Genomic DNA, 13,017 nt, shown 5'->3' with positions numbered 1-13,017 from the left:
AAAATAGTATAGCCGGCCGGCTATACTATTTATTATAAAAAAAAATTTATACTATTTAATTATATTATATTTAAAGCTTATCACCACGGGCCTATACTATTTAAAAAAATAAAAAAAATTGAAGTATTCGGCTATACTATTTAATTATAATATATTAAAACAATATCGTCATGTGGCTATATTATTTATTTAAAAAATATATAAAAAAAACTACAATATAGCTCTGCGGCTATACTATTTAATCATAATATTATTTTATACGTAGAGGGATGCATTCATCTGTTAAAAGACATGTAGAGAAGCATTTTGTATTTGATACGGCACATGGGATTTTAGGACATGGCATGCTTTTGCTTATGCTTCACTTTTCAAACAACACTTTACATGAAGAACACTACCTTATCTCTTACTACTATACCCATAAATCCTTTTTTGAAATTGAAAATTTTGTCAAAAAAACATGTATTAGACATGAAACATGCGTGCGTACATGTATTTTGTGTTTACTTTTTAAAAAATGTGAATTTTCTAAACCACTCTTATCGATAAACGAAATTCAAGGAATAAAAATTAAAAAATAAAGAGCTCAGTATAGCCGCCCGGCTATACTATTTATTAAAAAAACCTGACGTATTATTAAAAAAAATTAAAAAACTGAAGTATGACCGTGTGGCTATCCTATTTACATATATTATATTATATCTTAAGCGTATAGACACTTGGTTATACTATTTATAGGAAAAAAACTTTTAAAAACTGAAGTATAGCCGCCCGGCTATACCATTTTTTTAATTTTATTTTAAATATAATATAGCCGCGCGGCTACACTATTTAATCATAATCGTATTTTATACGTAGAAGATGCATTCATCTTTTAAAGACATGTAGAGAAGCATTTTGTATTTGATACGGCACATAGGATTTTAGGACATGGCATACTTTTGCTTATGCTTCACTTTTTAAACAATACTTTACATCAAGAACATTACCTTATCTCTTACTACTATACCATGTATTGTGTAAAAAAAAAAAAAAATACGTGTATTAGACATGAAACATATGTACATACATGTATTGTGTGTTTACTTTTTAAAAAACGTGAATTTTCTAAACTATTCTTATTGATAAACGAAATTGAAGGAAAAATGTTATTAAAAAAATAAAGAACCTAGTATAGCAGCACGGCTATACAATTTATTAAAAAGTTTTTTTTAAATGCAGTACAGCCGCGCAGCTATACTATTTACGAGACAAATTTGGAAAAACTGTAGTATAGCCGGACGGCTAGACTATTTAGTTATGTTGAATTTAAAAAATATAGCCGCACACCTATTTTTCATTGAAGACATGAAAGTTGTTGATTCCATTGCAAGACCTAGTCAATTATTTTGTGATAACAAAGGGGTGGTGTTCTTTTGCAAGAATAACAAGAGGTATGCTGGACTCAAACACATGAAAGTAAAGTATCTGCTAGTTAGAGAGAGTTCGAGAAGGTTCAACTTCTGTTGATTATATCAACACTACAGAAATGCAGGCAGATACTTTGAATAAGGCAATCCCAAACAATTTGTTTCAGAGGCATGTGATTAACATGGGGTCTAGTTTTGAGGATGCTTTTAGTGGGAGCTTTATCTTTTGATAATCTTAACTAGTTTGTTTAAGTTTACTTTCATACCATAAGCTTGTTTTAAGCTGTAGGTGAGATCATATATGTATAAACATGTAGAACGTAAAGTGGACCTGTCATAAGATGAATGTATAACGTCAAAATTAAGATTGTTCATCTTATGATGTTGACCATAACTTATTGGTACTCTATGTGGATATGATTGCTTATTGTGATTATAGGTGGATGATATCTTATATTGAATACCATGTCTGTAGTCCATTGAGTTGATGATATTTGACAGCGAGTGTGGTTTAGGTATTGTTATCAAAATGTTTCTCCAAACTGTGCACATAAGGAAATAATTCTTGTTTCTTAAAGAAGAGCCTTAAATGGATGTTTCACTCAAGTGGGGGAATGTTAGAACTCCTTATTGAGTTCACATCTATTTAGGACTCCTAAATGGACAAGGATAGAAGGGAGAGATAGAGTTGATATTCTCGGATAGGTTTGATAGAGTAGGAGCTCTATCTCACTTGTAGAATATCTATTTACATTAGGTTATGGATACTCGAGGTAATAAGGAAAAACTTGGAGAGTTCCTTTATGGGCAAGGAACCTTAATGCTCTCATCCACCAATACAGACTCGCATTCCTACCCCTTTATAGGATGGAACAAGAGTGTATAGAGAGAGGAAGACCAAGGCTATTCGTGTGTGCCAGTTGCTGCTGCTGTGCTTGTTTTCAATGGCTTCTCAAGGTTTGTGCTTATAGGTGTGAAATAGATCTTACAAAGGGATTTAAGAGCAACGATCGGAGCAATTTCTTGTTCTTCAAGAAAAGGAGCCATCCATGAGAGGACCCAAGGCAAATACCATTATCACGCAGAGGGTTCTTCAAGTGGTAACTCTTGCCTTCAAGAGTGCGAAATCAAAACCCAATATCATTGGTAAAATGAGGAAGAAAGATCCATGGTGGTGCTGGTAAGCAAGTGAATGATGATGGCGACTGTAATATATATTTGACTGACTTATTCCATGAAGGGCAAACCGCTTCAAATTGAAGTACGTTTTCAACAGACAATTTTGGTAAGATCAAGGCACGAGGTCAATTGGAAGTTCAGACCATCTTGATTTGCTACATATTGTTCCTTTGGAGTGGAGTGGAGTTTTGTCTGCCATTGATATATGATCTTCAAGAGAGGCTCACTTTTAACTTGAAGACATTAAGAAATTTTAACCCTAGCTCTAAGAAAAATAAAACGAATTGATATCAGTGTATTGAGCACTTAAAAATAAAACAAAGTAAACCTAAACCCTAAAACGAGGTTGGTTATGTAGAAAATATATTTCCTTGCATTTAATAGATTACACAAAGTCCATATTTATACTAGTGCAGGATATCTACTTAAGGTAGGAAATAATATAGACATGAATACAATCCGATTTATAGCAGGAAAGGCTAATTGCTATGAGGAGATTGTGAAGTTGACTTTCGTGTAGGCTAGGAAAGGAATGTTGCGTTAACACCCCTTCGCAAACTGGGCATCACAGGATGCACAAGTTTGAAAGACATATGCTGATGGCATGGTTTGTGAAGGGCTTTGGTGAACAGGTCCACAGGTTGGTCGACAGAATAACAAAGCAAACTTGATGACTTCCAAGAGCAACCTTTTCACGGACAAAGTGCCAGTCCAACTCAATGTGATGTGTGCGGGCATGGAAAACTGGATTGGCAGCCATGTACGTAGTGTTGAGATTGGCACAAAAGAGTTGGATCGGGAACCGAAGATGCACACCCAATCCATGAAGAAGGGAGCATAGCCAAGTGGTTTCGGCACAAGCATAAGAGAGGGCACGATATTTCGACTACGTACTAGAGCATGAGAGTATGAGCTGTTTCTTGGAACACCATGAGATGAGGTTAGTTCCAATAGTAATCACAGATCCAGTGGCTGACCAGCGAGAATTGAGGCACCCAGATCCGTATCAGAGTAGGCAAAGAGGCGAGCAGCGGCAGTTTGAGGAGTGAATTGGGTGTGCATCTACGATTCCCGGTCCAACTCTTTTGTGCCAATCTCAACACTACGTACATAGTGCCCTTGATGTACTTAAGTATCTGTTTGGTTGCAACAAAGTCAGAGGTGCGAGGGGCACTCATGAACTGATCAACAGTGCTGATGGCAAAAGATATGTCAAGGCAAGTAGGAGTGAGATACTGTAAACTGCCAACAAGCTTGCGATACTCGGTTGGGTTGGAGATAAGAGCATCATTAGAGACAGAGAGGAGAACCTCGGCAGCCAATATAGTAGATGTGGGTTTGGAATTGAGAAGATTGGCTTTCTGTAAAAGATCATGTGCATATTTGAGTTGATTGATGTAGAGAGTACCATCCTTATGAAGAACTTGTAAACCCAAGAAATAGTTAAGCAAACCAAGGTCTTTGATGTCAAAGTGGCCACCTAAAAGAGAGATGAATTGTTAGTGATGAATGGAATCACTGCTAGTTACCACGATGTCGTCGACATATAGAAGAAGAAAGATGGTATGGGACGCCTGTTGAAAAATAAATAATGAAGTGTCAGCTTGGCTTCGTGTAAAGCCCATAGAGAGAAGGAAAGTACTAATGTGACGGAACCAAGCACGAGGTGCTTGTTTGAGGCCATAGAGTGCTTTGTGGATCTTGCAAACATAAGAAGGACGAGTAGGATCAATAAAACCAAGGGGTTGAGCCATGTAGACATCTTCTTGAAGAAACCCATGGAGAAAGGCATTTTTGACGTCAAGTTGACGAAGGGACCAACCACGAGAAACTGCAAGACTAAGAACAGTGCAAATAGTGGCAAGCTTGACAACAGGACTGAAGGTTTCAGCATAGTCTATGCCCAGACGTTGATGAAAACCCTTGGCAACTAGACAAGCTTTGTAGCATTCAATGGAGCTGCCAGAATGACGCTTAATCCTAAAAACCTACGTGCACCCAACCAAGTTCTGAGACGGAGAGGAAGGAACCAAAGACCATGTATTGATCTCTTCAGTCATGGCGTCATGCCATTCAGTATGCTTAGTGGCCTGTGAAAAACAAGTAGGTTCAGTATGCTCAACAACAGTTAATAAGGCACGAGGAATGGGATATTTGACAATGTCGTCGATATGAAGCTTGGGCTTTTGAATGTCATCTTGAAGGCAGGTGCACATGCGAGGAATAAGGGCATAAGATTACGGAGCTGCTGGAACTTGGGGGTTTGAAGCTGCTGTAACCGGGGGGTTCGGAGCTGCTAACAAAAAGGTTCAGAGCTACTGGAACAAGGGCAGGCACAAGCGGAAAGAGCTGTATGCGAGGGCGTCGGAAATAAGTTTGGAGCAATGGTTGGGAGAAAGTAGAAAAAGTGTCGTTGAGTGGACTAGGAGGTGCGGCGGGGTTGGGGTCATGGGTTGTGACTACAGCAGCTGGAAAGGTGCGCACTAGAGAGGTGCCGTGAGGTTGCGAGTCTGAGTCTTGGGCAGGAGTGATCGATACGGGCCTAGGTGTGGAAGAGGACAGAATTGGACGAAATTCAATATCCACATACTTTGAAGAAGATGATACCTGCAAATGCTCAAATGGAAAATGCATTTCGTTAAATAAAACATGACAGGACGTGTAAACACGACCCATGAAGGGATGTAAACAACGGTAACCTTTGTAGTGAGAACTGTATCCAAAGAAAACACATTCAAGGGTGCGGTTGGTTAGTTTATTTTCAGTATATGGTCCAAGGTAAAGGAAACAAGAATACCCAAACACTCAGAGATGAGAGTAGGAGGGGGATGTTAGAAGAAATGATTATGTAGGGTGTCCCATTGAAGATTAGGAGTAGGTAGGACGTTTATGAGATGAACAGCAGTGAGGGCAGCTTTGACCCAGAGATTGTGGGGAGTGTGAGAATTGGTAAGGAGAGTACGGATCATGGTGGCAATGTGTCTGTGTTTACGTTCAGCCAGGCCATTTTGTTGGAGTGTGTGGGGACATAAGAAACGTTGGTGGATGCCAAGTTGACTGCAAAGATCAGAGAAATCATTATTAACATATTCAGTCCCATTGTCACTTTAAATTATTTGCACAGTGGTGTGAAATTGATTTTTAACCATGGCAAGAAAGGTTGGAAAGTGAGAAAAGACCTCATTTTTACAGTGCATAAGATAGATCCAGGAGTGACAGGAAAAGTCATCTGTAAACAAGACATAATAGCGATAACCAGTAACAGAAATTACCGGGGACATCCATACATCAGAGTGAATTAAATAAAAGGGAGATGGGGCAAAGGTTTTATTACTAATAAAGGATAGTTTGGTGGATTTGCTAAGTGCACAATCCTTACAGAAAGCATGAGAAACTTTAAAGCCTAGAGATGGTGCTAAGTGAGAGAGCACATGATCGGATGGATGGCCAAGGCGACAATGCCAAGCATCACGGTGGTAAAGGCACGGGGGATGGTGGATGAGTGAGAGGAGAGGGAAAGTGGGTAAAGACCATCTTTAGAATGGCCCTAAAAGAGTAACGAACTAGTACATAAGCCATATATTTGATAAAAGTCAAGAGTAAAGACAAAGAAAACTAAAATATCATGAGTAAAACAGGCAACAGAATGAAGATCAGTACGAAGAGAGGGAAGACAAAAGACATTTTGAAGAGAAAATTTGTGAGAACCTAAAGGAAGAGGAAGAGAACCAGTATGAGAGATAGAGAGAGAATCTCTGTTACCAAGAAATACAGAATTATTACCCTGATATGGCTCTTGATTTTGGAAATTAGAAGGACTACTAGTCATGTGATGAGTGGCATCTGTGTCAGGGTACCAAGTGGAGTTAAGTGGCTGCATGAATTGAGTCCCAGCAAAGGAAGGAAAGGATTCTAGGCCATTGTAGCGATAGGGACATGTTGCAGTAATATGTTGATTGGTATTGCAAGTGGTGTACCAAGGAGCTGAGTTGGGCCGGGCAAAGTGTTTGCTAGAAGCTGCAGATTGGGCCCAATAAGGCTGAAAGGAAGGTCAGTTGCTTTGAAATTCAAAACTTGGAGCAAAAAGAGGCCACGGTTGATTAGGCCATTAGGGCTACTGGGAGCCATTCCACTGGTTGCTCCAAGAAGATGAGAAGTTGCGCCAGCCACCACGGCCGTGACCGCACTAGCCACCGAGGCCACCACGCGTGTTGCTGGAAGAGTCACCACCACAGTGAGAAGGGAAGGAAGTATGACCGGTGGTGTGAGAAGAAGATTGGGTGGCCATTAGCGCTGTGTTTTGATCAAGAGAGATTCAAGGAGCCTGTGCGTCAAAAGCTAACAAACGAGCACGAAGATCAGCAAAGTCAGGAAGCAGAGGAAAATTGAGAATTGCCGTGATGAGCATTTTGTAATCGGGTCCTAAACCCCGAAGCACAGTAGTGACAAGTTCTTTTGGGGAGACATTTTCATTGATGGCAGCCAGTGAATCGACAAGAGACTTAGCATGACGAAGGTAAGTATCAATGGGTTGAGAGCCTTTTTGCAAATCCATGAGTTGAAAACGAAGAGCAGATTCACTAGCCATACTGGATTGAGAGAAGTGGCGTTGGAGACACTCTCAGAGATCCCGGGCAGAGGTGCAGCCGACAGTGAGAGAAAGAATGGACTCAGAGAGTGTACTGGTAATGTAGCTAACAATGAGTTGGTCTTGTTGGTACCGCTGAGCATGGGCGGATTGGTTTGGATAAGAGTGGCAATGGTGGTTGTAGGTGTTGCGGTGGTAGAAGTGAAGGTTTGGGCAGAAGGTTGTTTATGAGTGCCATCGATAAATTTCCAGAGGTCATGACCGACTAAAAAGGGATTGAGTTGGAGGAGCCAAAGGAGATAGTTGGAGTCAGTAAGCTTGATAAAATGAGAAGAGTTGGGGCTAGGGAGGGAGATGGTGGATTCATAAGAAGCCATGAGGTGGACCTAGAGGAGGATTGGATCTAATAAGGGAGAAGGAGAAGGTTAGGCTGATACCATGTGGAAAATATATTTCCTTGTATTTAACATATTACACAAAGTCCCTATTTATACTAGTACCGTATATCTATTTAAGGTAGGAAATAATATAGACATGAATACAATTCGATTTATAGCAGGAAATCCAATTTACAGCAAGAAAGGCTAATTGCTAGGAGGAGATTGTGAAGTTGACTTCCGTGTAGGCTAGGAAAGGAAAGCTGCGTTAACAGGTTATTTGGAGATGAAGTTTGGACGATTTTATATTTTATATTTCATTATATATATATATATTTTAAAAAGTTCCTTTTATATTATGTTTTAAAGTTGGTGGAGAAGAGAGGTTGGTTAGAGTGGTAGTGAGATGTGTAATTTGGTGGAGAAGGGGAGAAGATTTTTGTAGAGGTGGAGTGGTGGAGTGGTGGAGTGGCATAGGGTATCAGTGGAGAGGAAGCTCTGAGAAGAAACTAGCCTTGGCCGTTAGTGTCTTTATGCAATCATGGCTGTCATAATTGAGAGTTTTTTTCCTTTTGCAAATTCAAAAAATAAAAATATATATTTTATAAAATAACAAGAAATTATCATAAATAAAAGCAAAATTGTACAACATTGGGCAGCTTATATATCCCTTTTGATGGAGGAATTCTTCAACTCACCATAAACTTTAAACACACGGAAAAAAGGAATTACAATTATTAAAATACCCATAAGTAAACATACCATAAATTCTTATTCAATTACCAACCTTACCAAAAAAAAAAAAAGAAGGTAAGAACATCATTTTTTATAAATATTGAAATCAACATTATTCAATGGAAAGGATCTAGATACCTTAAAGAAGTCTTGTATTAGGAAAAAGGTCTTGTTAATTGCTAAAACTTGGAATCAAGCCAAAGATCTGGTGAGTAAGGTGGCCGCTGTGGAAGATCACAAACTTTTTTTCACTCTTTTGTCTCTCAAGTTGAACACACCTAAATGACCTTTAAGGTAAGGCATTTCTGTGAAGTAAATTGAATTCTCCTCCCACTTTGAGCCATCACCGGAGCAGATCATCACCGTGGACTGCTTCGAACCCAAAACGAACACTCAATTGCCAATCGATTCCACCTCCATCCATCCACATTTACCATCTATCAAACCCAGATTATAAACATGGAACGAAATTGTTTTATCGGGGGTATGGCTCCAACTTTCATAGATCCTCAAAATTAGGAACAGATCTTCCCCTGTTTTGATAATGTAAGCTCTGTTCAGCTGATCTTTATTTTTCACTTGTTCAACTATCGCCGAGGCGTTATGAGGTCGGAAGTTTTCTCCACGTACCATCTGTAGTGGTACAAAACATAAGGAAATGGACTGCAAGGAAATTGATCTGGTCTTGCTCCAACCAGCCATTTTTGAAGGTGTACATCACCAAGACTCCATTTTTATCATTGTTGCTTTGGTTGCTGCTGCAAGTCGGTCTCGAAGACAGAACAACTTTGCTAATCCTTCTTGCCATATCCTCCACTGAGCCCATGCAGCAACGTTCTGGTGTTATAAGATTAGTATGAATACATTATTTGTTGGATTTGATTCTACAATACGCATGCCCGATGCGTGTTGGGATCTTAGGGTATGTGATGGAAATTATATGTGGACAAGTTTGGAAAGATGGAAGAAGGAGTTGAGTCCCAGATAAGGGATTTAAGAGCAGCGGCCGGAGCTGTTTCTGTTCCTTGTTCCTCAAGAAAAGAAGCCATCCATAAGAGGATCCAGGGCAGATAACATCAGCGTGGCCTAACTTCCCGGGAGGGTCCTTCAAGTGGTAAATCTTGCCTTTAAGAGTGCGAAAACGAAACTCGACATCATCGTCATACTTATGAAGAACAATCCATGGTGGTTCTGGTAAGCAAGCGAGTGATGATGGCAACTGCGATATATATTTGACTGCCTTATTCCATGAAGGGCAAACGGCTTCAAATCGCAGTAGGTTTTTGACAGACAATTTTGATAAGATCAATGCACAAAGGTCAATTGGAAGTTCACACCATCTTGATTTGCTACATACTTTAGAGGAGCGGAGTGGAGTTTGTCTGCCATTGATATATGATCTTCAAGGGAGGCTCACTTTTAATTTGAATATATTAAGAAATTTTAACCCTAAACCCTATACGATCTCGATCCTTTGCCTTTATTTTCTGTGCTAGGATCCTGCTTGGGTAAGAAAAGTTCCTTTATATTACGCTTTAAAATTACAATAATACTACTCTTACCACATTTTGTATACCACATTTCCATACCACATGATGTGGCACCTTACTTGGACATGCCACCTCATTTAATTTCATTTTATGTTTTTTAATTTTTATTAAAAACCCTAAAAAAATTGATTAGATCTTATGTTTTATTCTCCACTCCATCTCTTTCTTCTCTCTCCCACCGGGGCAAACTCCTCCCTTCTTGTCCTTCCAGCCATTCTCCGTTCTCCTTTCTTTTTGTTGATTCTTATTTGATTTCTAGCAAACCATCTTTTCTTTCCTTTTTACTTTTATAAAGAATGATTTTATCTAATTGTTTCATAGAAAATTAAAGGAGTCGAAAGGAAGAAAAATGTCTATATCATGTTAAGGATTATGGGCCATTGTTCATGGCTGAAAGTTCTCAGATCTATCTGCGATGATTGGCCTTTTCCTATTAATTGCATTGATCCTGCTGTGTTTTTTCAATTTACTCTTTTGTATCTTTTGTGATGTTTTTTCCATTTGTTCTGTAAATTAAAGAGGAGGGAGGGAGGATGAAGGGTTCAGGGTTTAGAGGGACTTTCAAGAGGGAGGAGGAAATTGATTGGGGGAGACAGAGTGGTGAGAGAAGGATGCAAGGATATTGAGAAGTCTAACAAAGTTTATTATTATAATAATTATTAAATATATTAACCAAAATGAATGAAAAATAAGATGACTTAAAATGAAATTAAATGAGTTGGCATGTCCAAGTAAGGTGTCACATCATGTGATACGAAAATGTGATAAGAGTAACATTACTCTTAAAACTATATCACAAAAGTTCCTTTTATATAACTCATCATTGCTTTTCTTGCTGCAATAAATTGGTTGCGCGATGAACGCAATGCACAAGGACAAGGTCAAAAGGCAATTTGATCCATAAAACAGAGAAAGTGGTGAGTGAAAAATGGAGCGTAATTACTATATTTCCCTATAATTTTAAGTTCATTATTCAACTTGTTCAATGCTACAAGGGTATAATTGAAAATTTCCCCTTTTTGGTTGATAAAAAAGGTTTTATCAAATATTAAAAACTCTAAATACTAATGGAGTGTTAATTGGATTGGCCCAGGCCTTTGATGTGCTTCGAATTTGTGAATTTCTCATGGTACTCTTGTGTGTGCGTTTCACCTCTTCCCTTCTTAACTTCGGCAAAATATTTATTAAATAGAGATAATATACTAACAAATATGCTTCTGCATTCTAGGCGTACAAAGAATGATGAATTGGACAGTCCACGGATGACAGTAAAATAGAAGTATATTATTAAAGGTGAAAGAAACCAACTTGTTTGCATTGCATTTGGTGTGGTTTTATTACATAAGCTGTGATTTGGAAGGAAAACAAATTAAAGATCTGTAGCGTTTATTACAACTGACAGACAAATTTTCTTGTCCCTAATGATTAAGGAAAGAGCAAAATGATTCTAAAAAGACCCTAAATCCATCAAAGTAGCTGCTAACACCACTTCACACATCGTAAGAGGAAGATGGCATGTTTGTTCATTTCTTTTCATTCATGCCAAGTGTGCTCTTCACACTGTCCATGGCACCATGAGCCATGTTCATCACTTGCTCTCCAGTCTGTAACAACACCAAACATTGCATTGTGAAGCTATTTTTAAATAATTTAGCACTTAGAAAGCAAAATATACCCAACAAATTTTTCTACTCATAACTAATGATTTTTTATATATTCATTCTAGAGAAAACAGGACGGTCTTAAAGTCAGGACATTCTACTAGATTAAGAGTTAGTTGATACGTCAAATTTCTCGTGTAAAAGAGTGATAGAATTAAGAATTGATAAGAAATCTTTTAACCTGCTGAATAAATCCAGCACTTTGGTCCTTTCCATGCTGGGCAGACTCCTTGGCTGATTGAGCTGCATCAGATGTCATGTTCTTAGCTTGATTTGCTGTGTCCTGTGTGGATTGCATCCACTCTTCTGCCTTAGCCTGCACCAACAGAAGGGGTAAAATTGTCATAATAAATTAAATACTGCTGCTTAAATCGAGAACATAAATTGATGCCATATATATACCTGGCCCTGGCCTTGGGCTTGGCCTGCATTCAAGGGTTGCTGCATGCTAGACATTTTCTCTCAAGAAATTATGGTATTAATGAGAATGATTCTGTGTAAGTTGGAGTTTGTTAATTGATGATGTAAACTTTTGTTGATTGATATGTATATATAGACTAAGTTATGGTCCTCAAAGAGGAGTGTATACAGGGATCTGGGAACGAGTCTCTCTGCAGCGTGTATTTCTGCTGTTGAAATGGGCATTGGGTGACATTAATTAGCATGGAAATTGCCAAGTTCGGCATGGTCCTCCCAAAAGAGGGGACTATGCACCACCAAGCATTGGCTGAGAAGAACAAAGAGTGCTCTTTGTGGAGGAAAACTCGGGTAGACTTTCTTGTCACGTGCCAGGATGAGTATAACCTTATCTTTATTCATTATTTTCTGTTGGAGATGGAAGATATAGAGTGGGGGTGTGCAAGTGGGGTATAGATTAGTTGGTTGAGCTTTTTCACCTCCACGTATGTGGGTAGAGATTCAAAACCCTCAAGCACCTAATGAATATTTGTTTAAATTCCCCGCCCCAATCGCTTGTACTTAAAAAAATATATAAGGTGGGCTAACTTTCTAATTTTTGCAAATATTAGGGAAATTGTTAGTTCCATATTTGCATGTTCTGTTTTAACTAAGCATTACATGCCACACATGACAAGGATATGTCCACCCAAATTTGTGTCCTTCCGAACCCAAATTGAGAAGTCGTTAAGAAAAAAATGCTTAGAAAATTTTCCCCATCAAAGCTAATTACACCACTAAAATTTTGTGTTAATTTGTACCATTAACTTTGGCATTGATTGGTTTACATGCGTCTAATTTATACCATTGAATTTGGCATTTCTTGCTATGAGAAAAACTTAAAATTTCAAGATAAACATGACCACAGTGTGAAAGATTTTTAATATCCATGATTTTTTTTCTTTCTCTTTCTCGTAATTTGGACAAATTCATTATTAAATAAAAACTTGTGATTGTTTTGCCAAAAATATAAAAACTTGTGATTGGAGCCATAGAATTCTTTGTGCCAAACATGTGACTCCACGAATTCCACTTGGCGTGCTTGTGCATCTGAAAAAAAAC

At 38.4% G+C, this 13,017-nt stretch overlaps 1 protein-coding gene across 1 annotated transcript; it reads right to left on the bottom strand.

Moving 5' to 3' along the window:
- Window positions 1–11,152: 11,152 nt before the first annotated feature.
- On the bottom strand, window positions 11,153–12,032 carry LOC117615282 (late embryogenesis abundant protein 1). Its single transcript, XM_034344338.1, has 3 exons — window positions 11,902–12,032; window positions 11,681–11,815; window positions 11,153–11,442 (listed from the first exon to the last, which is right to left on the bottom strand). The coding sequence occupies exons 1-3, from the start codon at window positions 11,953–11,955 to the stop codon at window positions 11,362–11,364; spliced, it is 270 nt and encodes an 89-aa protein (XP_034200229.1). The 5' UTR covers window positions 11,956–12,032; the 3' UTR covers window positions 11,153–11,361.
- Window positions 12,033–13,017: the final 985 nt, after the last annotated feature.

The sequence above is a fragment of the Prunus dulcis genome, chromosome 1 (assembly GCF_902201215.1).
Source record: "Prunus dulcis chromosome 1, ALMONDv2, whole genome shotgun sequence".
Classification (NCBI taxonomy): domain Eukaryota; kingdom Viridiplantae; phylum Streptophyta; class Magnoliopsida; order Rosales; family Rosaceae; genus Prunus; species Prunus dulcis.
Note: the sequence above shows the minus strand (reverse complement) of the source record. Positions and strands in the feature narration are given on the sequence as shown.

What these genes read in the sequence shown, in the direction of transcription:
- LOC117615282 (XM_034344338.1), bottom strand. Translation starts at nt 11,955, where the DNA reads ATGTCTAGCATGCAGCAACCCTTGAATGCAGGCCAAGCCCAAGGCCAG. An exon ending in AAGCCCAAGGCCAGGGCCAG is followed by an intron (nt 11,816 to 11,901) that starts GTATATATATGG and finishes CTGTTGGTGCAG; the next exon opens with GCTAAGGCAGAAGAGTGGAT. An exon ending in GTGCTGGATTTATTCAGCAG is followed by an intron (nt 11,443 to 11,680) that starts GTTAAAAGATTT and finishes GTGTTGTTACAG; the next exon opens with ACTGGAGAGCAAGTGATGAA.